The sequence below is a fragment of the Notamacropus eugenii genome, chromosome 4 (assembly GCF_028372415.1).
Source record: "Notamacropus eugenii isolate mMacEug1 chromosome 4, mMacEug1.pri_v2, whole genome shotgun sequence".
Classification (NCBI taxonomy): domain Eukaryota; kingdom Metazoa; phylum Chordata; class Mammalia; order Diprotodontia; family Macropodidae; genus Notamacropus; species Notamacropus eugenii.
In genome coordinates, this window is record NC_092875.1 from 462,511,381 (window position 1) to 462,534,532 (window position 23,152).

A 23,152-nucleotide genomic window follows, 5' to 3' on the forward strand; every position below is an offset into this window, starting at 1 on the left:
ATTAAAGCCAAAATCTAGAATTTCCCAAAGAAAAAATACCAAAAATAGCCAGAAAGAATTTAAGTACTAAGGAGCCACAATCAGGATCACCAATGATTTAGCAGCCATCACTATTAAGGAGCAGAGAGTTTGAAATGCCATGTTCCACAAGACAAAAGCTACAGACTTAAATCCAAGAATAACTCACCCAACCAAAGTGAAGATAAACCTATGGAGAAAAATGTATCCTTACTGAGATACTTCCACGTGTTCCTGATAAAAAGACCAGAACTGTGTGGAAACTTTGAAGTTCAAACAAGGGAATTAAGAGAAATATAAAAAGGTAAACATGATAAACAATGATGAAGGACTAGATAAGGATAAATTGTTCACATTCTACTATGGGGATACACGAGCCCCCTATGAACACTATCCTTATCAGGGATCACAGAGCAAGTCTAATTTAGACAGAAGACCTGGGTCAGGGGGTAATTTTGCTATGTCTTCCTGATTTTAAGAGAATGAGGAGGGGAAGAAAATACACTAGGGAAGAAGGGAAAGAAAGGTTATTGGAAACTGCCTCATTTAACAAGAGTTTCCAAGTAGACATCTACATAGAAGGGGATGGGAGGAAAGAGATGCTTGAACCCACACATCTGCACTGACCAAAGGAGAAAAGGATACACAAACACTGATCTAGGTACAAGAATATATTTCACTCAAGAAGGAAATAGGAGAGAAAGGGGAGAAAGGGAGAAGGGAGGGCAATTTAAGGGAGGAATTAGTCGTAGGGAAAACACACCCTACATTAGTATAAAAATATAACTCTTTTTGAATAGTAAAGAATGGGAATCAGACAGGGTTCCCATAAATTGGGGGATGGCTGAACAAATTACGAAATAGAAATAAAATCAAAAACTATTTGAACATAAGAAATGATATAGGGGATACTTTCAAAGAAACTTGGGAAGATACATAAATATATATGTTTATATACATGCACACCACATTGATGCTGAGTGAGCAGAAAAGCAGGAGAACAGTTAATACAAAGACAACATAGTGAAGACCAACAGCTTTGAAAGAGTTAGAACTCTGACCAACCACAGTTCTAGGACTAATGATGGAATATACTACCTACCTCCTGATAGAAACTCCAAGTACGGAGGGAGACAAAATTTCTGCATCTGTTTTGCTGGACTGTGCATATTTGTTACATGTTATAGGGGCTTTCTTTTTATTTCTTTCCCATTTGGGGATTTAGGGTGGGACAGAAAGAAAGTGGATTTTTGTTGACAAAAAATATATAATTTTTTTTTAAAAATGAACCAAAGAAGAATGCTTTAGCTTTTTACCAAAGCCTCAAATTACACAGACAATCTAAAGCCTATAAATCGGAAGAGAAAAGCCCATCCAGAAGTGAACGTCAGATTAAAGCATTTGTAGCTAGGAAGAAATGAAATAGCCTCACCTTGAAGGTACAAGATTTATTTGGTCTTAATGCATCAATGATACAAAGGGAGAGCTAGTAGAAAATGTGGCATTCTACTCCTAATTAGTTTGACTGATGGAATATATGGCTGGTGTTCTGAGGGCTCTCCCTGGAGGACTGACCTTCATGTTTCAGCTCCCTTCAGTTTTCCTGAGTAAAGCAGGGTCCAACAATGCTGAGACTTAGTGTATACACAGATGACACACACACATACCTCCACATTCACCAGCTGCAGGAAAGAACTTTGCTCCTTGTCTATAGGTCTTTGAAATCCATTCACTAGAGAATTATTAAATAATTATTTGGAAGAATTGGAATTGTTACATTCAAGGGGGAAAAAGTCAGCAAGATCACAGTTTTAACGTTTCAGTGCCTTTGAAATTCAAAAATAATTTTAAGTATTCAATAAGTTAGGAGAGGTGGCTTAGCACAGTGAACAGAGAACTGGCCTTAGAATCAGAAAGGACTAGGCTTAAATCCTATGTCCAGTGCTCACTATCTGTGGAATCCTGGCCAATTCATTTGCCTCTCATTATCTCAGGTAACATTCTACAGTTATAAATTACAGATATGCCAGTTGGCTTTGGCAGACAACATTTCCACATGGTTACCGGCAAAATCACAGGTCTGAACCAAAAAGAAACGAAAACATGCCACTTTACAGCTACCCACCAAAATAAAATCAGGTACTTCTGGCAGATTAGTAAATTACATGTAATATTCAACAGGGGAAAATGATATCCTATAACTTAAAAAAAAAGTTTTATCTAACCAAACTTCTTCATCTCTAGCTTGCCTATTCTTAATTAAGTAATCTTGACATATATTAAGGTTATTTTAGTGCAATCAGAGTGTGCTTACTGAAGAGTATAATTATGACACTATATGACTAGAAATATAAAGACAAATATTATTCTCTATTTGTGAGCAAACACTTGAGATTCAGAGTCCACTCTTGTACTGATAATGTATTTTTGTTTATTGTTAATATAATTTTGCTTCTTAAGGAGATTAAATATCTTCCCTACCTATTAACAGGCCTGCCCATTAAGGGAAGCTTGTTTAGGGGAGGTCTACACCTTTTGTTGATTTTCTAATGAAGCGCTGGTTCTCAAGGGTTGTGATGCCCTCTGGCTCCAAAAAGCGTATAAATACTCTGAAGTGAGGTTTTACTTTGGGGCTTACTCTTTGGAAGAATGTTTGTGTGCCAGATGAGACTCTGGGAAGCTGCTAAGCAGCCCCCCAGCTTTGAAAACCCAGATGTTGTTGTTTCTCTCTCTGGTAACTTTAGATGTATGCAACGGTCAGACAACTGCATCTGTCTGTTGATCTGTGGTGTATGCATTGCTTATGTCAGGCAGCTGGAAGCCTGTCTGTTGATCTTGATTTCCCTGTATTTTCTCTGAAGTTCAGGGTGCTGACTTTTCCCCCTGATCTAAGTCAATGATACTTGTGCTTGATTAAAGTGATTGTTGACCCCCTCAAAAGTTGCCTTTCCTTTTAGAAAAGCAGATCTAAGAACCTGTGACAGCAGGCCCTCCTGTGTATGCTGGGGTCCTTGCTTTTACAACTGGCAGGACTGAAGTCAAGATGACCAATGGATTCAGTGGGTGATGACCTTTGACATACAGCCAAGCTCTAAGTACCCGGCAGCATTTGTTTCAGTCACCTTCAAGGCTGTTGGAACAAATTGTTCTCATCTGCTCATTTCACTGGGTATAGCCTCTACGTTCTTGGGGGCTGACATCCCCCTAACTCACCGATGGGTCTGAGGCCTGTCAATTCCTCAACCTGGTTTAGCCTATCTACCAAGACAGCTTTACCAGGGTATGCAGAGTAGCATAATATTATAAGCTCTTTCATTTGGCACACTATTTTTCTAACAAATAAACCTAAGATTTACATACAAACTATAAACTCCCAAAATAGGAAAAAAAAGTAGGACACATATACTAAGGCAATGACTGCCAAGTAGAAAGGTAACAGAATCATTCTACATGATATAGACCAGTAAAAAGGCTAAAAGAAAACTCATTAGAATGAGTGAGAAGGCAAGGATAAAGTCATCAGATGATGAGACAACTGTGTAAGAGCCACCCAAAACCCAACTGCAGGGACTCAAATATAATGACTCATTGAATAAAATGTAATAGAGGAAGTATAGCTAGCAAGATCTTCCTAAAATGCATGGGGGACACATGGCAGTCCAGGTCTATGCTTGTATAATAAGCTTGTGCTGGGAAAACACTGCACCCCTTTAGTTAATTACACTTCTCATACCGAATTCTGCTTTCACCATCCCCTTCAAGAGTGGAGTTTCTAGTCCATCCTGCTCATTGGCAGTGAGAAAGGAAATGAACCTGGGCAGCTGTGTGCTTGGGCTGGTCCATAAAAGATGGGCCTCTTGGGGTTGCTAAAGGATTATGTGGCCATGAGTACATCATTTGGAGGAAGAGACCATCATTTCACACAGGAATCTATTTCCCACATCAAGTTAAGCAAGAATGTAATGGTATCATTCAACCTCCTCTGTCCAGCAGACCTAATTAACAATATGTATGGAAGAGCTTGTTTAGCATTACTTGCTAGACAGAATGGGACATCAAAGAGGTTTTTCTTAGGCAGTATCTATGGGAATTGAGTTATTGTTATTCAAGCAACACAAGGAGACTGCAAGGCCTGGACCCCCAGGTAAGGTAGAAAGAACACAAAAAATCTGGGCTCTAGTCTCAACAGCGCTGCTGGCTAGCCTTGTGATCATAGTCACGTCCCTGAATCTCTCTGGGCCTCCATTTATTCAGTTGTAGAATGAGGTGACTGGACTCACTGGATGATTTTTAATGTTCTTTCCAGTTCTCAGAAGTTGATAGGTTCTAAGATATTTTCCTGTTTTAAAGCCTTTTTCCTCCTCCTTTCCATTAACTGGTGAGGTACAACGTCTGACTTGTTGTGATTCAGTCCTTTTTTCAGTTGTGTCAGACTCTTTGAGATCCCCTTTGGGGTTTTCTTGGCAAAGATACTGGAGTGGGTTGCCATTTCCTTCTCTACCTCATTTTACAGATGGGTAAACTGAGACAAACAGGGTTAAGTGACTTGCCCCAGATCACACAGCTAGTGTCTGAGGTCAGATTTGAACTTAGGTTTTCCTGATTTAAGACCTGGTACTCTATCCCTTGTAACACCTAGCCACCCCATAATGTCTGAGAATCCTTAATAAATACTAGTATTAATTAAATGACTTGGCTTCCTATGCACACTAGTATCTCTCTTCCAAGTTTTCTAGCCTTGACTCAGGAGTTTAACATGTTCTGGAGTGACTACGAACTGAATCATTTCCAAGGAAGTAGACCTTCCTAATTATATGACCCTAGAAGAGAAAAACATCACAAACTACTCAGACGAATCCAGACAAGTAAACAAGGACTAGTCTTATTTTCTCTAATGAGCTTTAATTCTGCCCTAGAATGAGAAACCAAATGACCACAGGAAACAAATGTGGATCAAAAGGCAGTTCGGTTTGAATATCTTAAATCATTTAAAATATATGCTTTACATCACAGCAGTATTTTTTGTGGACTGATGATAGGAAAGCAAGTTTAGATACGGTACAAGAACATTTATTGATTTGATCAGAGAAAAGTGGGAACTTCCTTGGCTAATTTTCTAGTGGAAAAGTGTGGTGTGGGGAAAGAACACTGTGCTCAAAGTCAGGAGGCTGGGGTTCTAGGCCTTCCTCTGCCATTTAATGGTAGCATGACCTTAGGTAAGTCACTTCATTTCTCTGGGCCTCCATTTTCTTATAAAATAAGGAAGTTGGGGAGGGGAGAAGGGAGATAGGCAGAGAAAATTTAAAACTTATGGAAGTGAATGTTGAAAATTAAAAATAAATAACTCTTTATTTTAAAAGATAACAAAACAAAATAAGAAAGTTGTTCTCAGAGGATCTCTAAGGGCCTTCTGGTTCTCTTAGCCTCTAATTTATGCTATGTAGAGACAGAGTAGGTCATGACATGTGGTATTTTGATGCTACTTATCTGCAGACCTGAAAAATGCTCATCATATTCCAGAGAACTGTTGTTTCAAGTCCTTTAGAATAAATAAATGAACAAATAAATAAATTAACCATAAAAATACCTGTGAGTGCTTTGAGACCCAGTGACGGAGGACATTCAGGACACGGTTGGTGGCTGTTCTGCGTATTATGAACTCTTTGTCGCAGGTTCTCTCACTGTTGTTAAATCCTTTGGAGGAAAAATTACATTGCAGTTAAAGACAATCCACTGAATCTTGGAAAAGGTCATTTATTTTAGGATACTGTTTGAAAGAAGCTCACAAGTGAAACCTGCTGCTATACAAGTGCTGGGGCTTTCCAGCCACTGTTAATTCTACTTACCTATTATATTCTCAGTTTCACGTGTTTGCAGGTGCAGTGAAATGAATGCCTCTCACACTTTGTTAATACCATTAATTACATGTAAAACTGGTTGAATAACTAGCTCTCTCTTCCATTTGGAGTCACCTTATTCTACCACACAAATTTTCAAGATTGTGTATTTGGGTTGGTATTAGCTCATGCTTTTACTCAAAGGGTAACTATATAAGAAAATGGTCATTACTGTATTGGACCCAGATTATGCAAATACCTTTAACCTATAGATTATATAAATGCCAAAAACAAATTTTCGAGTTATCGCTTTACTCTGTGTATCTTATAAACAAAAAACAAATGTTCTGTAGATGGTGAGGGCAAAGGCCACCACAGCTTCACCCAGAATTTAGCATTTAATAAACTCTGTTACATATGCTAGAGTTTTGTTACTTGCTCAAAAATAATAGTAAAAAGAGCCAATCTATAGTCATGCCTATGGGAGGATATCTATGAAAGATAGCTAGGGGAACTTCCACACACTGCTATCTCCCATGATTCCATTTTAAAGTTGAAGCTGAGACTGTACTTTTCAGAAGGTCCCCATGGATTTGTAGTCAATAATCATAGTTTTACATACTTAGAGGCAAGACAGATGTTAAAGATTCTGTAGTCCAGCCTCCTCATTTTACAGATGGAGAAGCTGAGACCTAGAGAAGAAGGCCTTGGTCAAAGTCAAGTGGTAAATAGGAGATCTGAGATTGGAGCCAAAGACCTCTGAGTCTATTATACCACACAATATATGAACAGGTCAAAATGGTAGTAAGTAGAACTAAGAAGGAAAGAGGAGAAGAGGAACTAGACCAGGTCACACATTCACAGAGGAGGGGCCAGGACATTGATGGACTGATTCTCAAAACATCTGAAAGAAGGGCAAGATGTCTAACGCTTTGAAGGGAAAAATGGTAGACTTCAATAACACCAAAAAAGATCCCTGGGAAAATATTGATAATATTAATAATTCTTGCCCCATATCCTTATTTTCACATCTCTACAAAATCTTTATAATATTGAGAGCAGTCTTCTATGTTACCTTAAATCGTTATCTTAAATTATGTGTTCAGTGAAGGTAAGGCTTGAATATTTTAGTGAAGACAAACACAGACAGTGTAGGGTCACCATGCACATTTATGTCATATTTCTTCTAGACCTAGCTACTAAATCTTACTTTCATTCAGATATGACTGTTCTCAGTTTTTATGTTTATAATGATTATCAACACCAGCAGTATTTTGTATAAATGACATCTCAGCAAATTTAATTTATGTCTCTTATTCAAAATAGCTTCTAATCCTCTTTCTGCTTATTTGAAGCTAATATCTTATATTACTAGCAGGATTCAGGAGGTTTCCTGAAAAAGGATAAACCATTCATTTAGGTCACCCTTCTAAACAAGGCACGAAGTATTTAGCTGAAGCAATTTGTGAATACCACCAGAATGGATCAGCCATATTCAGAGACTGGCCTTATGAACAGGTCAAGTTGCTGGCATCCTTAAGGTAGGATTTCAATCTCCTTTGTCTCCAGTAAGCTCCCTCACCTCCTGATATCATGCCTGAAATTCTGCCATTAAATTCCATCACATAAGCCTTTGGAATTAAACTTTTCTGGTCTTTAACATTCATTATCAATAAACATTTATTAAGCACTTAGCATGTGCCTGACACTGTGCTAAAGTTCTAATAAAAGAAAAGAACACAGACTCTAATCTCAAAGAGTTCCTCATTCTCAACTCTTAAAATGCAAAAAAAGCAAAAACTAAAAAAAAAAAAAAAAAACCCAACCGTCCCACAACAAGCCCACCAACCAACTATCCTTCAACTGTTATCAGCTAGTAGCCAACAGTTTACCAAATGATTTTCAAGAACAAAGCCTTGTAGTGTAGATGCTTGGAATAGCTTCTTCAGGTGGGGACTAATTTTTTGTATTGGTATCCCCAGAATAGTTCAGTTTTTGCTTTTTTTTCATTTTTAAACCCCTAATACTGAAGCACTTAATATATATCTCAGCTCAGAGAACCCAAATAGGAGCATATTATATTGTCTTTGGGCAAATGACATTGCCATTAAAAATATTTTGAAAATTAAACCAGAAAGGTTTAATACCAAAGGCTTATGTGATAGAATTTAATGATAGAATTTTGATAACTGTTTCAATATAATTCCTTTTCTAACCTGGAAAGACTTACATGAACTGATGCAAAGTGAAATGAGCAGAACCAGGAGAACACTGTACACAGTAATGAGAACATTATACACAGCAACAGCAACATTGCGTCAACGTGAATGATTCAGTACTCCTAGACAATCCAAAGGAGCAATGATGAAGCATACCATCTGTCTCCAGAAAAAGAACTGATGTCTGAATACAGACAATATGTATACACACACATACATGCATATACACATACACATATGTGTACACATATATGTATGTATATATACAGGTACATATATACATATGTATATATAAGTACATATATATATACATATGTATATATAAGTACATATATAAATTAAAAAATACATTTGTTGAGAGTGCATACTGAAAAAAAATTTACTGATAGAAGTACATAACCAAAAAAAGTTTGGAGACTACCTGTCTAGAGGAAAGGAGGACTAAGAACGAAAACCATGTTAACCAGAGAAAGGGTCAGAGAAAAGGTTGGAGTTCCAGAGAACCATGCATATGAGGGAATTGTACGGCCCTTGCAGAAACCTGCGTGGTCTCAGGAACAGCACCAGACAGAAGCAATAATGGAGCAGTAAAGGGATCCCTCAAGCTAGCTAGAAGCTATAGAAATGTAAGCCAGAATTGGTGAAGGATAGGTGACTAGAATAGTCTCCAGAAAAGCAGTAAAATTTCTAGACCAAGGCTTCTGATACAGTAGAGGAAGTCTTAGAAAATGAGATGCTCCTTATCTAAGCCTCTTAGTGAAAAGAGGAGGAATTCTTGGGCTATTCAGAAATCAAAGCCAGGAGTAGGAAAGGATGGAGCCATCATGTAGAAGAGCAAACTGTGAGTTATGTGGACTGTGTAAGACTAGGGGATGGGTTTGTTTAACTTAAGGATAGTATTATAAGTTGGGAAGACCCCTGGAGGAGGTGCAGTACTCACCAGAAAGGGTCTGTTTGTGTCTCTAGCAACTTTTGGGTGGGGTGTAATGCACTTTATATATATGGTCTCATTTGATCCTCAATTCTTTTAAGTGCTATTATTGTCCCAATTTTATTATTTTTTATTTAACATTTCATTTTTTCCCAATTACATGTAGAACAATTTTAACATTCATTTTTTTCTAATTCTGAATTCCAAATCCTCTCTCTTCCTCCTTCACCTCCCCTTCATCACTGAATGACAAGCAATTTTACATGGGTCATATATATGCAGTCATGCAAAAAATATTTCCAAGTTAGTTATATTATGAAAGAAAACACAGACCCCCCCCCCAAAAAAAAACAAAATAAAAAAATTTTAAGTAGTCTTCAATCTGCATTCAGACTCCATCAGTTCTTCCTCTGGAGGTAGATAGCACTTTTCATCATAAGTCCTTCAGAATTGTCTTAGAGCATTGTATTGCTGAGAATAGCTAAGTCATTCAGAGTTGATCACTGTACAACATTGATGGTACTGTGCCCCATACTCTCCTGGTTCTGCTCACTTTACTTTGCATCAGTTCATGTGAGTCTTTCCAGGTTTTTCTGAGAACATCCTGCTTATCCTTTCTTATACTACAATTCTCCAGCAACTTTTGCCTGCTTTCCCTTGGGGGTTGGGGGTGAAGGGGTTTAATCCTAAGATAATATTAGAGGCTATACTATAGAGAGGGAGGCAGAGTTGTTTTAACTCTTTTTGGTTCTGGTCTTTGGCTTTCCATCAGGTACTGCCAAAGTATTGCTATTACTGCTACTACACTAAGCATCTTAAAGGCAGCTCCTTTTCCTTTTTTAGTGGAGACACAGACACAAGTACAATTCTGATGTTATTAGGAGAAATCCTGGGTTGAGGCAAATGACTCAAATTTGGGTGACAAAACCCTTGGTATGTGCATGAGTCAAAATGATATCTAGATTTTGTAAAAAGTTCCTACTATTGAATCTGGTCTCAGTTCTAAGCTATAAATTACATCGCAATAGAATAAATTCCTTCCTGTCTAGGAGGACATACGATGCGGTCTTGTTTTAAAGTAGGAGATTTGACTGCATGGTCTCCTGAGAGCCCCTTTGGCCTTGTGAATAAAAAAATCAGAGCAAGGGCTGATTTTCTGGCCTTCTGCTACTGAATACTGAGAATTCCTGTCACTTAAATATGTCTTAGATGGCTTCAGGCTTTGATGACAGTGAGAACACTACCACACCGATGGGACCACCCAGTCAGTGGCATCAATCAGCAGGATGAATCATAAGTCTTGTCAGATCCCTGTAGGGCCAAAATTTGAACTTCTCAGAAAAGCTTAACAATACACAAAATAACATAATAATGCCAACAAAATGCTTGGGGACACAGCTACCTGGAAAAAAGTCTGACTTAAAAACAGTCTTAGAATTTTAGAACTAGAATAGATCATGGTTTAAAGCTAGAAGGATCATAGAGGTGGGGATGAAAGGGACCTTAGTGGTCATCCAACCTCCTCAATTTATACATGAGGAAACTGAGGATCAAGGAGGTTAAGTGATGAAACCTCAATAATTATTGACATTTATAAAGGACTCTTAGGCCAGCTAGGTGGCACAGTGCATAGAGTGCTGGGCCTGGAGTCAGGGAGACTCATCTTCTTGAGTTCAAATCTGACCTCAGACACTTCCTAGCTGTGTGACTCTGGGCAAGTCACTTCACCCTGTTTGCCTCAGTTTCCTCATCCATAGAATGAACTGGAAAAGGAAATGGCAAACCACTCCAGTATCCCTGCCAAGAAAACCCCAAATAGGACCATGAAGAGTCAGATATGACTGAAGCGATTCAACAACATTAAATACAGGACTTTACAATTTTCAAATCAATTAACAAAGATTATTTCATCCAAGCCTGACAACAGCCCTGCAAAGTAGGTTCCAAGGGAATTATTGTCCACATTTTGCAGATGAGGATCAGATACCCAGATCTGAATCCAGGTCTTGACATCAAGTAGATGCTCTATCCACTATACCACACTGACTTTCTACATATTTGGGGCAACTCTCTAGAACTTTGTAGACTGAGACATAGGTGGGTTGTATATACATGGGTAGAGAAAGCTCCCACATTATTATGCTATGTTGTTATATTTTTAAAATCTAAATTCATAAAGGCTCTTTGACAACAAGCCTATTTACATCAACTAAAGGCAGGCAAAAAGTATGCCCTTTCAGTGAGTACACCCTCCACAGATATGCCCAGAATACTTGAGTCTAGGTTAGGAACTATCTCAAGATGGTAGAAAAATTTTATCTTGTTAAACATTCTCTCTCCCAAGGCTCTTTCTAAAAATTTATATATTGTTTGGGGAAAGAAGACACTACTCTTAGATAGCTCTTTGGGGAAGGATCATGAGTACAACGAAACATACATATGGTGTTCACTTTTTTACCCCGTGGTTGAGAAATGTGGGCAAATTATGTAAACTGTCAATAGTTTTCAACTCACGATTCTACTTTAAAAAGAAGTTAAACAGATTAAGTCCCCCATTTTGACCAATTTCAATGTTATGCCTCTCATACTAAAACATCACTGCAGCAACATTTTCAAAATTCACAAGATTGAATGAAAAAAAATCAAAGAATCTCAGGTGTTTTGTCTTACCAAGAGGAGCCAGTTAGTTTCCTGAAATGGGAACTGTGCAACTCAGTCAGGCAAAGCCTCCAACCGAATGCCAGGTTGGTGGCCATTACCTTATTATGAATTTGGCAACAACGAAATAAAATCACTGTATGATTCATTATGATTTTCCATCAACCAGAACAACAAACTGCAGGGTTTTTATTCACAATTTTCTTCCCTCCTCATGTGAGCACGGTAACCATCTATTAAAATTCTATTAGCAGACACTGGCAATTGGCAGGGGGAGGGGTAGTTAGGGAGGAAGGATGGCAGGTGCCAATAAAGGGAAGAGAGCAATAGGAGAAGTGAAGAAATAAAAAAAAATTCAGTAATGGGAATCTTCATCAAATATGAAAATGAAATGAAAAAAACCAAAGACTTTCATTTTCAGCCTTTTATGAAGTTGACTATACGTGGTGGTTTGCTAGAAAGAATAAAAACCATGAAGTATGGGACAGCTTATTCAAAGCCCACAATAATGATGAATGAACTAATGATATTTAAATATATAGTTATGAGAAAAATTCTAATAAGCATGGATTTCATTAACAAGGTGTAATACTTAAACAGGAGATGGAATTTTCCCCAAACTAGTCCATGTAACTTTAATGAATGCTCAAAGACCATCAATTAGCTACTTCTAATTACATCAATTAGTAACTTACTTCTAAGTTACTGATGGAAATTAAATTAATAGCAGAAAAGTCACAACGCATCAAGAAAAAAATAGTTATAAGAAGCCCATAGCCAAGTGTGATCTGGAAGAGTAAATATCAAATGATTATTTACAATACTTAGTAGACTGTGAGGAAGTATAGCATGGTATATAGAGAGGTGGTCTTAGAGTCAGAAAGAAAGTCTTGCTTCTGATCTATACTGTGTAGGTTACCCTGGACAAGTCATCTGACTCTCACTGTTCCCAGAAAACTGAGACCATAAACTGCCAAAATGTGTTAATAATGGAAAGTTACTTATAGATAGAGTTTCTTATGCCAAAGGTTCTCAGAACTTTTTGTCTCACTATACACTCTCAAAAATTAGTGAGGGTCCCCTTTCTAAGAGCTTAGATTTTATGGCTTATATCTATTGATATTTACCATATTAAAATTTAAAATATTTTAGTATTATAATGAAAATAGTTTGACCTTGTAGAACCATATTTTGAGAACCACTGTTCTATACCAATGAAATCACAGTTCTATAAACTCTCTCTCCTAAAGGAAATGGAGTATAACTCACTACAATGGTGATCTAAGGGACAAGGCCTACCAAGAAAAAGATATATATTCTATCACTTTAAATCAAGGGTTCTTAACATTTCTTCATGTGTCATAGATCCCTTTTGCATTCCTGTGAAGCCTCTGGAATCCTTTTCAGAATAAGACTTTTAAATGCATAAAATAAAATACATAGGATTACAAAGGAAACCAATCAAAATGAAATAGTTATCAAAATATTTTTAAAACATTCATAGTGTCAGGTTAAGAACTCTAGCTCTACACTAAAAAAAACAATAATCTATTCAGTGTTTTAAGGTTAAGGACATTTCAAGTTAGTTATCCTCAAGACATCTTAAACTCAAGATGTCCAAAAGTGAAGTTATTTCCCCCCCTAAACTTTCTCTTCTTAAGTTCCCATACCTAAATAAAGTCAATGACCTCCTAGCTGGTCTTCTTTCCTCTACTGGCTCCCCCTTTCATCCCTTCTGCTGGATTATTTTTTTCTAAACACTTCTTTTGACATCTTACTCTCCTGCTCAGAAACTGCCAATGGCATGAACCTGGACCAGCCAACTTTCCCCCGTATTTTTCAAGGCTCTCTCATATTATCTGGTCCTACTCTGCCTAGCTGATCACATTTCCCACCACATTTTAACGTAAACTCTGTGCCAGCTGGTTTTCTAGGTGCTCATGTCATCTGACACCTTCACTCTCTCTCCCTTTGCCCATGTTATTCCTCATGCCCTCCTCTCTCTGTTTATTTGTATCTTACCTGCCCCTTTCAGTCCTAGATTGAGGTTCATTTCTTTGAGTTTTCTTGACAATGCAACTCCAAATAAAGCTCTCCTCCTCACAGTTTGTATCACAAAATCAATACTTTATCAAATGCCATCATATTCTCTAATTAGATAGACTATACAAATGAACACTTCATTATACTAATAATAATAGCTAACAGTTTACACTTATATAGCACTTATTGTATGCAAGGCACATTAAGAACACTACAATTATCATCTCATTTGATCCTCACAAATAACCCTGGGAAGTAGGGATTACTATTATCATCTCCATTTTACAAACAAGGAAACTGAGTCAAATAGAGGTTAAAGCCAAGGTCAGAGTCACCCAGCTAGTGAGTATCTGAGGTTACATCTGAACTCAGGTCTTCCTGACTCCAGACCTGGCTACCTTCACAAAACATCCAGAACAGAGATCACCTTAATTGAAAATTGATCCAAGTTAAAGAGATACTCCCTGTGGATGGCGAGGGTCTCCATGTGCTGGTGTTTGCAGATTATGACATGCAGGTTCCATGAATCCCTGGAGTAGCCCATAACCACACAAAAGAGTTTGGCCTGACTATACCCATAAGAAGAATCAAGAAGAGAATTGTCCAGATTATGTATAACACGCAATCAGAAGGACAACTTATAGGCAGGGGCTCTTAACCTGGTATTCATGGACAAAAGGATCTGTGCAAAGATTTCAGGAATCTAGGAACTAATGGGGAAAAAATACATCTTTTTATTTTAATATAAATGATCTCCTTTGTAATCCTATGTATTTTATTTTATCCATTAAAAACCACTATTCTAAGAAGGAGTCCATAAGATTCACCAGACTGCCAAATGGGTCCATGACAAAAACAGTGACAAAGGTCTCCTGTGGAACTTATCCATCTGGGGATAGATAGATAGATAGATAGATAGATAGATAGATAGATAGATAGATAGATAGATAGATAGATAGATAGACAGACAGACAGACAGACAGACAGACAGACAGACAGATAGATCTGGTATAAAGAGTACATATGGACACTTATCTGGGCCTAGAATTAAACAGAAGAAAGCCAGTGAGCTGGATCACCTTCGGGAAATTGCAATGTTTTGTTGTTGTTGTTGTCTTCTAACTCCTCTGAGAAACAAAGGTCCCTATTTTAAATATCAATATTCTTCCAGTGCTATTGGATAATTTCAAAATGTGGGACCATGACAGGCCCTGAAGATGTGAAAATGAGCATCAAAGAGAAAGCCACTACTCTTTCTGCCACAAACTCTTCCTGACTTCAGTCCATCCAATATATTACCACTATGATACTTTTCCTTAAGCACAGATTTGCCCTGTGATTCCTAGATATGAGTAGGCTACCCCAAATTACAAGGAACACTGGAGAACAGGAGTAAAAGATGTCATTGAGGAAATATATGATTGAAAACGAAGACTGAGTGGTCACATGGTAAGGGACGGCACAGGTAGGCAACCTTTGTGATGTAAGAAGAAAGGAAGGAAGGCCCCCAGTATGCTAGATTGGCCCTTAAGGACATGGACAAGAGGCCCATAGCATTGGGAGGCATAACTAGGTTCTACTCTGATCTTTGTTGAGAATATTCAAGTTAATGATAGATCACAGACCTATTTATGGATATTGGCACAAAGCATTAATGCACAGGGTGCTCTTTTGCTTATTTATCATCTCGTGTGTGCATCTTTGATCTCTCCAACTAAAATCAAGGCTATTTGTGGGCAGAGATAGTCTCTTAAGTTTGTCAATGTTTGTATCTTAAATCATTTAGCACTGTATTGATTGCTACAAACTTTGACCTTCTTTAGAAAACCCACAGAAAGTGATTTATAGATAAGGTGTTAGAGTACTTAGCTGCCTTAAAGATTTTTCTTAATTATTCCAAAGTATCTGAGAAATAGGCTGTGTTGTTTACTTGGATTGAGAGAAGTTCTTAATTGGGGTTTAATTTGGGCTTTGCAATATTGCTTATTTTTTTAAGAGATGCAAAAGCAACATCCCAATTAATTTATTATTTTCCCTCAAGTTACATTTCCAAGTATTTGTAATATCTTCTTTTGTATTCCCAGAAAAAGCATAAAAGGGTTTAATTTATTTTATGTGCAAACATGTACAACTATATTATTTTATCTCAAAAAAAATGAGTCTTCTAGCTGTTTCAATATTATTCAGTTTCTTCTGTCAATAATTCTGATAAAGGTAGCTTCTTTAAGAACATTTTCTATACTGATAAAATTTTATATAGTCTTCTCTAAGCTGAAATATTGTTATTAAAATGACAAAATGATAGGGATACATGCTAGCTTTTTATTAGTTAATATACTTTCTCTAAGAATTCATCAAGACTGAAGTCTCCTGTGAAACATATCCACAGTACGGCACTTCAAGCTCCTTCTTTGTTCTCTCGTCAAGTCATTTCCTGGTACTCAAAGAGAGTTTACAAATCATAGAAGAGGATGCCTTGGAGTAGCTCTCCTCTCCAAAGGAAAGGACTAACAAGAAACCTGGTATATGCACAAACTTTCAAGTATCATCAGCTTTCAATTGTTTTCATGTAGTTTCTCCATGGAAAACTTGGTTTTCAAGTTTACTGCCAAAAACCTACAGTTCTCTGGCTAATTACTTAATCACTTTCCTACTCCAGGAAAAATTTAAGAGTTGGCAACTCTGAGCAGGCTGTTGTTTTCAATCATAGTCTCTATGATCTCTTCCAGCTCTAATATTCCCTAATCTGAGGGTGGGGGATGCTTATTATGCCCAGCGTAGAATGGGTAGCAGAGAGGAGGTGAATAGGGCTGAGGCTGGGAAAATGAGGTCACATCTTCCTTAGCACCTTCTAAATCAAGACTTGACAGTGTCTGTGTATATGTATGTGTGTATTTACATGCATGTATTATACATACATGTGTGTACATATTTATATAAACACAGGCATAACGTGTACATGTAAGATACTGTTATATGATTATATATGACATATACTATTACAACATTATATACATCTGTAACACAATAACATATTATATATGATATTACACACACAGAGGACTTGTGATTTTATCAGTGGAGGGAGCTTTCAGGGCAGCTAGGTGGTACAATGGGGAGAGAGCACCAGGTCTGGAGTGAGGAAGACCTAAGTTCAAATCTAGTCTAAAACACTTACTTGATGTGTGACCCTGAGCATATCACTTCAGTTTCTCATCTGTCTGCCTGCCTGCCTCAACTTCTCATCTGTAAAATGAGCAGGAGAAGGAAATGGCAAACCACTCCAGTATCTTTGCCAAGAAACCCCCAAATGATGTCACAAAGAGTTGAACATGACTGAAATAATGAAATAACAAGGGAACTTTTAGTGAGGAACCACCCTCTACCAACGCAAATCAGCACTTTCTCTTCAACTGACAGTCTGTATAGAGCTGGAAGTACTGAAAGATTAAGCCCAGGGTCACACAGCCAGTATGAGTCATAGGCTCGAGCTTGAACCCAGGCCATCCGGATTCCTGTGCCAACTCTTTACCCAATATGCAACATTGCCTCTCCTCATTTCATTAGAAAGGACTTCTCAGACCAGAACATTATTCTTCACATACAAGCACCCTAACTCATTCCAAATCTCACTAAAGTAAAATCTCAATCAGCTAGCATTCCCAGATAATCATCACCATAGTAAGCCAGGCAGCCAATAAACGATAGCTTGTATTCATGTCGGGACACAGCAAGGTTTTGCTTTAGCAAAAGCACAGCATAAAAGGACTTTGTTGCTGGCAATCAATCAATAAATGAATGAATGAACATATATACATATATGTGCATATATATGTATTATATATAGAATATATGTGCATACGTATATCTTTTATTTATTTATTTATTTTAAAGGCAGATGTGAGGCGAGAGGATGTTTCCTTCTTTTTTCAGCTTCTGTTGACCTTTATTTGCATGTCAATCAGAGAAGTTCTAGTGAGCAAAGTGGGTTGTGTAGTCCCAGCTCTGCACTCTTCCAGTGAGTTTTTTGTGAGAGTGGGGAGGGGAGTGGGGTGAGGTTGTGAGAAGAATCACCAAATAGGCAAAGGATTGGGAGGCCTAGGATGGTTACATGGGAGTTACAAGAAAATTTCTAACCCTAAGTCAGACAGCTGTCTGAGACCATGAACTTCAAATAAGCACAAGACCGGCAGTCGAAAGAATACATGACCTGTCCTAGATTGGCTGGTCACTTTCTTAGACTCTCCCCAGATAAATGTAGGGGTTCACAATAACAGTGGGAACTAGAAGAGTTCAACTTGCCTTTGTTAAGAGTGGCCAGAACACTTTGGTGAATGGCAGCAAGGAGTCAGTAGATTAACTTGAAGAGCTAAAGCCTAGGAGATGGTAACAGAGGCACTTAGCAAAGACAACATGCACTTAGCACAATGTCTGGCACATGGTAGGTGCTTAATTTATGTCTGCTGAACTGAATTTAAGCTTAATTAAAAAGAACATCAGGCGCAGAGATGTCACAATCAGCAGAAAACAAAGATGGAATGTCCAGCAGAGAGAAGCCAGATGACCATCCCAGAGGATGCTGGGAGAGTCACTGCCCATGACTATCTCTGGCCACATCTGTTCCCTATTGTTTGTTCTTTATGCATTGTCCTTGGTTACCCACGTTCTTTGTATATATGCCCTCTCTTACTGGTGGGGTGGTAATCTGTAGAAGAGTGTACCTCATGTATATGTGGAAATAGTGGTAGGAAGAAACTTACCTTGCCATTCTATTTGTTAAACTGTTTGAATGTCTTCTGTTTGAATTACCATGTCTTCTGGTTGGTAGATAAAAATAAATATGTCAGTGGGGCCAGTGATCTATGTTTATGAGTGGATGCTGGCTCGTAGGGTGACTTGAACCTGAGACAGCATTCCTGGGAACTTGTGTGGATGGATTGGTAAGTAATGGCCCATATTCTAGATTTAAAGAGCACTTCAGGGTTCACAAAGTACTTTCTTCTCAATTCTGAGGCAAGTAGCTATGACCATTTTTATTATCTCTATTTGACAGATGAACTGAAATGATTTGCCCAAGGCCACACATACACTTAATTAGCTGAATCAAGTTTCAGACCCAGGTCTTTCAATTCCAAATCCAATGCTCTTCCCATATATATATATATATATATATATATATATATATATATATATATATATATATATATACACACACACACACATATATGTATATGTATGTATGTATGTACACATATATGTATATATATGTATAGACATATCATATGACTTCTAAAAAAAAGAAAATTTAAACTATGCTACAATCAAGTAATTCACTGACCAGGAGAAAGATCAACTATTGATGGTTGGTGAATGTTTTCAAAGCCATGTTTGGTGGATGCCAGAGCTAAGAAGTAATTGAGCCAAGAATATCTCAGAGTAAAGAAAGTCTAAAAACAGAGAGAGGGAAAAAAAGAATGGGGGTGGAAATTATTTGAGTAGAATAGCTTAAAGTGGCTCCAAATTGTTAGGAAAATATTAAATTACATTCTCTTGGAAGGTAGGATCCAGGATGTCCTCAATCCATCTTACTTGCAGTAATCAAGTCTATGAGTTTCTTTTTTTTCCTCCCAATTTATTTATTTATTTTTAGTTTCCAACATTCATTTCCACAGATTTTGAGTTTCAATTTTTCTCTCCATCTTTTTCCTCCCCCCACTCCAAGACACTGTGCATTTTGATTGCCCCTTCCCTCAATCTGCCCTCCCTTCTATCACACCCCTCCCTTCCCTTATCCCCATCTCTCTTGTCTTGTAAGGCAAGACAGATTTTTATACCCCATTACCTGTATTACTTATTTCCCAGTTGTATGCAAAAACAATCCTCAACATTCCTTCCTAAAACTTTGAGTGCCAATTTCTCTCCCTCCCTCCCCAGACATCCCCACTGAGAAGGCAAGCAATTCAATACAGGCTATATATGTGTTGTTTTGCTAAAGACTTCCATAATAGTCATGTTGTGAAAGACTACATATATCTCCCTCCATCCTATCCTGCCCCCCATTTATTCTATTCTCTCTTTTGACCTTATCCCTCCCCAAAAGTGTTTACTTCTAATTACTCCCTCCTCCCATTTGCCTTTCCTTCTATCATTTCCCCCCACACCTCCCTTAGTCCTTTCCTCCTTTCCTGTAGTGTAAGACAGGTTTTTCATACCAAATTGAGTGTGCATGTTATTCCTTCCTTAAGCCAAATGTGATGAGAGTAAGCTTCACTTTTCCCCTCTCCCCTCCCCCTTTTCCCCTCCATTGAAAAAGCTTTCTCTTGCCTTTTTTATGAGAGAAAATTTTCCCCATTCCATTTCTCCCTTTCTCCTCAATATATTACTCTCTCACCCCTTAATTTTATTTATTTAGATATTATCCCTTCCTATTCAACTCACCCTGTGTCCCCTGTCTATATGTGTGTGTGTGTGTATAATCCCTCCAAATGCCCAAACACTGAGAAAAGTTTCAAGAGTTACAAATACTATCTTTCCATGTAGTAATGTAAACAGTTCAGCTTTAATAAGTCCCTTATGATTTCTCTTTCTTGTTTACCTTTTCATGCTTCTCTTGATTCTTGTGTTTGAAAGTCAAATTTTCTATTCAGCTCTGGTCTTTTCATCAAGAATGCTTGAAAGTCCTCTATTTCACTGAATGACCATTTTTCCCTTGAAGTATTATACTCAGTTTTGCTGGGTAGGTGATTCTTGGTTTTAATTCTAGTTCCTCTGACTTCTGGAATATCATATTCCAAGCCCTTCAATCCCTTAATGTGGAGACTGCTAGATCTTGTGTTATCCTGATTGTATTTCTACAATACTTGAATTGTTTCTTTCTGGCTGCTTGCAATAGTTTCTCCTTGACCCGGGAAATCTGGAATTTGGCAACAATATTGCTAGGAGCTTTTCTTTTCAGATCTCTTTCAGGAGGTGATTGGTAGATTCTTTCAATATTTATTTTACTCTCTGGTTCCAGAATATCATGGCAGTTTTCCTTGATAATTTCATGAAAGATGATGTCTAGGCTCCTTTTTTGATCAAGGTTTTCAGGTGGCCCCATAATTTTAAAATTGTCTCTCCTGGATCTATTTTTCAGGTCAGTTGCTTTTCCAATGAGATATTTCACATTGTCTTCTATTTTTTCATTCCTTTGGTTTGGCTTTGTAATTTCTTGGTTTCTCATATAGTCATTAGCTTCCATCTGTTCCATTCTAATTTTTAAAGAACAACTTTCTTCAGTGAGTTTTTGAACCTCCTTTTCCATTTGGCTAATTCTGCTTTTTAAAGCATTCTTCTTCTCATTGGCTTTTTTGGGCCTCTTTTGCCATTTGAACTAGTCTATTTTTAAAGGTGCTAATTTCTTCAGTATTTTTTTGAGTCTCCTTTACCAAGCTGTTGATTTGCTTTTCATGATTTTCTTGCATCGTTCTCATTTCTCTTCCCAATTTTTCCTTCACCTCTCTTACTTGATTTTCAAAATCCTTTCTGAGTTCTTCCATGGCCCAAGACTATTGCATATTTATTTTGAAGGTTTTGGATGCAGAAGCCTTGACTTTTAGGTCTTCCTCTGGGGCTCCTACTCACCAAGAAAGTAACCTTCTATTGTCTTATTCTTTTTCCCTTTTTTGGGCATTTTCTCAGCCAGTTACTTGACTTTTGAGTTCTTTGTCAAGGGGAGGGCATATTCTGGGGACCTATAAGCTCTCAGTTCCTCAAAGGTGGCACAATTAAGGGAGAGGAATTTATTCTTCTCCTGGCCTGTGCTCTGGTTTATAAGCAGGATTTCCTCTCCAGAACCTCCACCAGCTCCACCACACCAGCACTCCTCACCCCAGGGCAGCCACTCAGAGCTGAGGTCCAGATCAGCTGCTCAATTCCCCCGGGGCTTTAAGCCAGGGCTCCAATGATGGAAGGTGCCACTGCCCGCAGCCAGGGCTAGAATGCTGAGTTCCCTTGTCACCAAAGTGAAGGCTTTCTCACTGACCTTTGAAGTGGTCTTTGGGGTTTGTGAGTTGAGGAATCTGGGACCTACAGCTGCTGCCAGTGGCGTGGTGCCTTGAAGCCTGTCCCAGTCTGTCCTTGCCCTGGTATGGCCCAATCTGTGCTGCGCTCTGCTCTCTGCCTTTACTGGGCTGTGCTCCGTGCCTGTGCTGGGTTGTGTTAAGTCTATGAGTTTCATGTAGGGATCCATGAAGTCTCTACCACATCAATCCTTATATAGGTTGATCCTTCACCTGGAAGATGGTCATGTACCTGAGAGCCAGTGTGGATTCAGAAAGGGCCAAGAAACAGTTGATATGGTGTTTGCTGCCCAACACCTCCAGAAGAAATCTCAGGAGCTGAACAGAGGTCTTTACACAATGTTTGTAAATCTGACCAAAGTCTTTGACACTATTAGTCATGAGGGCTTATGGAAAATTACATCAAAATTTGGTTGCTCAGAGAAGTTCATCAGCATTGTACATCAGTTTCATGATGGCATGTTTGCCTGGGTTCTGGACAATGCTCTCATGCCTTCCCAGTCAGCAACAGAGTGAACAGGGCTGTGTGTTTGCTCCCATGCTTTTTAGCATGATGTTTTCAGCCATGTTGTCAAATGCTTTCAATGATGATGAACATGGCATCAAGGTCAAATACTGTACTGATTGTAAGTTCTTCAATTTGAAAAGACTACAAGCTAAGACCAAAGTGGAGAGAACATTGGTGCATGATTTTCTCTTTGCAGATGACTGTGCACTCAATGAAGCCTCTGAAGCTGAGATGCAAGAAAGTATGGATCAATTCTCTGCTGACTGTGCTAATTTTGGCCTAATAATCAACACCAAGAAAACACAGGTACTCTATCAGACACTACCACACTATCCATATGTGGAACCATCTGTTACAACAAATGGAAGGGTTTGGAATGTTGTGGATAAGTTCACTTGCCTTGGTAGTGTACTTTCCCAGGATGTACACATTGACAATGAGGTTGATGCATGCATTGCCAGAGTTAGCTCAGTGTTTGGGAGGCTCCAAAGAAAATTATGGGAGAGAAGAGATATTAGACTGACTACCAAATTGAAGGTCTACCAAGTTGTTGTGCTGACCTCAATGTTGTGTGCCTGTGAAACATGGACAGTCTACCAGTGCCATGCCAGGAAACTGAGTTGCTTCCATTTGAACTGTCTACAAAGATTCTGAGAATCACCTGGAAGGATAAGGTATGGGACACTGAGGTCCTTGCTCAAACTAAACTGCCAAGCATTCAAACTATGCTTCAGAGAGCACAACTCTGAGCACAACAAGGCTGGACACCTTGTTCAAATACAAAATGCGTGCTTGCCCAAAAGACTACTTTAGGGAGAACTCACATGGGGCAGGCAATCACATTTTTGTCAGAAGAAGTGATACAAGAACACTCTTCA

At 38.2% G+C, this 23,152-nt stretch overlaps 1 protein-coding gene across 5 annotated transcripts in view; it reads right to left on the reverse strand.

Moving 5' to 3' along the window:
* The window catches only part of RASGRF2 (Ras protein specific guanine nucleotide releasing factor 2), a 327,187-nt gene that overhangs the window by 66,761 nt on the left and 237,274 nt on the right, over positions 1-23,152 (reverse strand). For all 5 annotated transcript variants that reach the window (XM_072606257.1, XM_072606256.1, XM_072606259.1 and 2 more), the window contains one exon: positions 5,606-5,712. In XM_072606257.1, the coding sequence (XP_072462358.1) occupies positions 5,606-5,712 (107 nt within the window). The remainder of the gene's footprint in view (positions 1-5,605; positions 5,713-23,152) is intronic.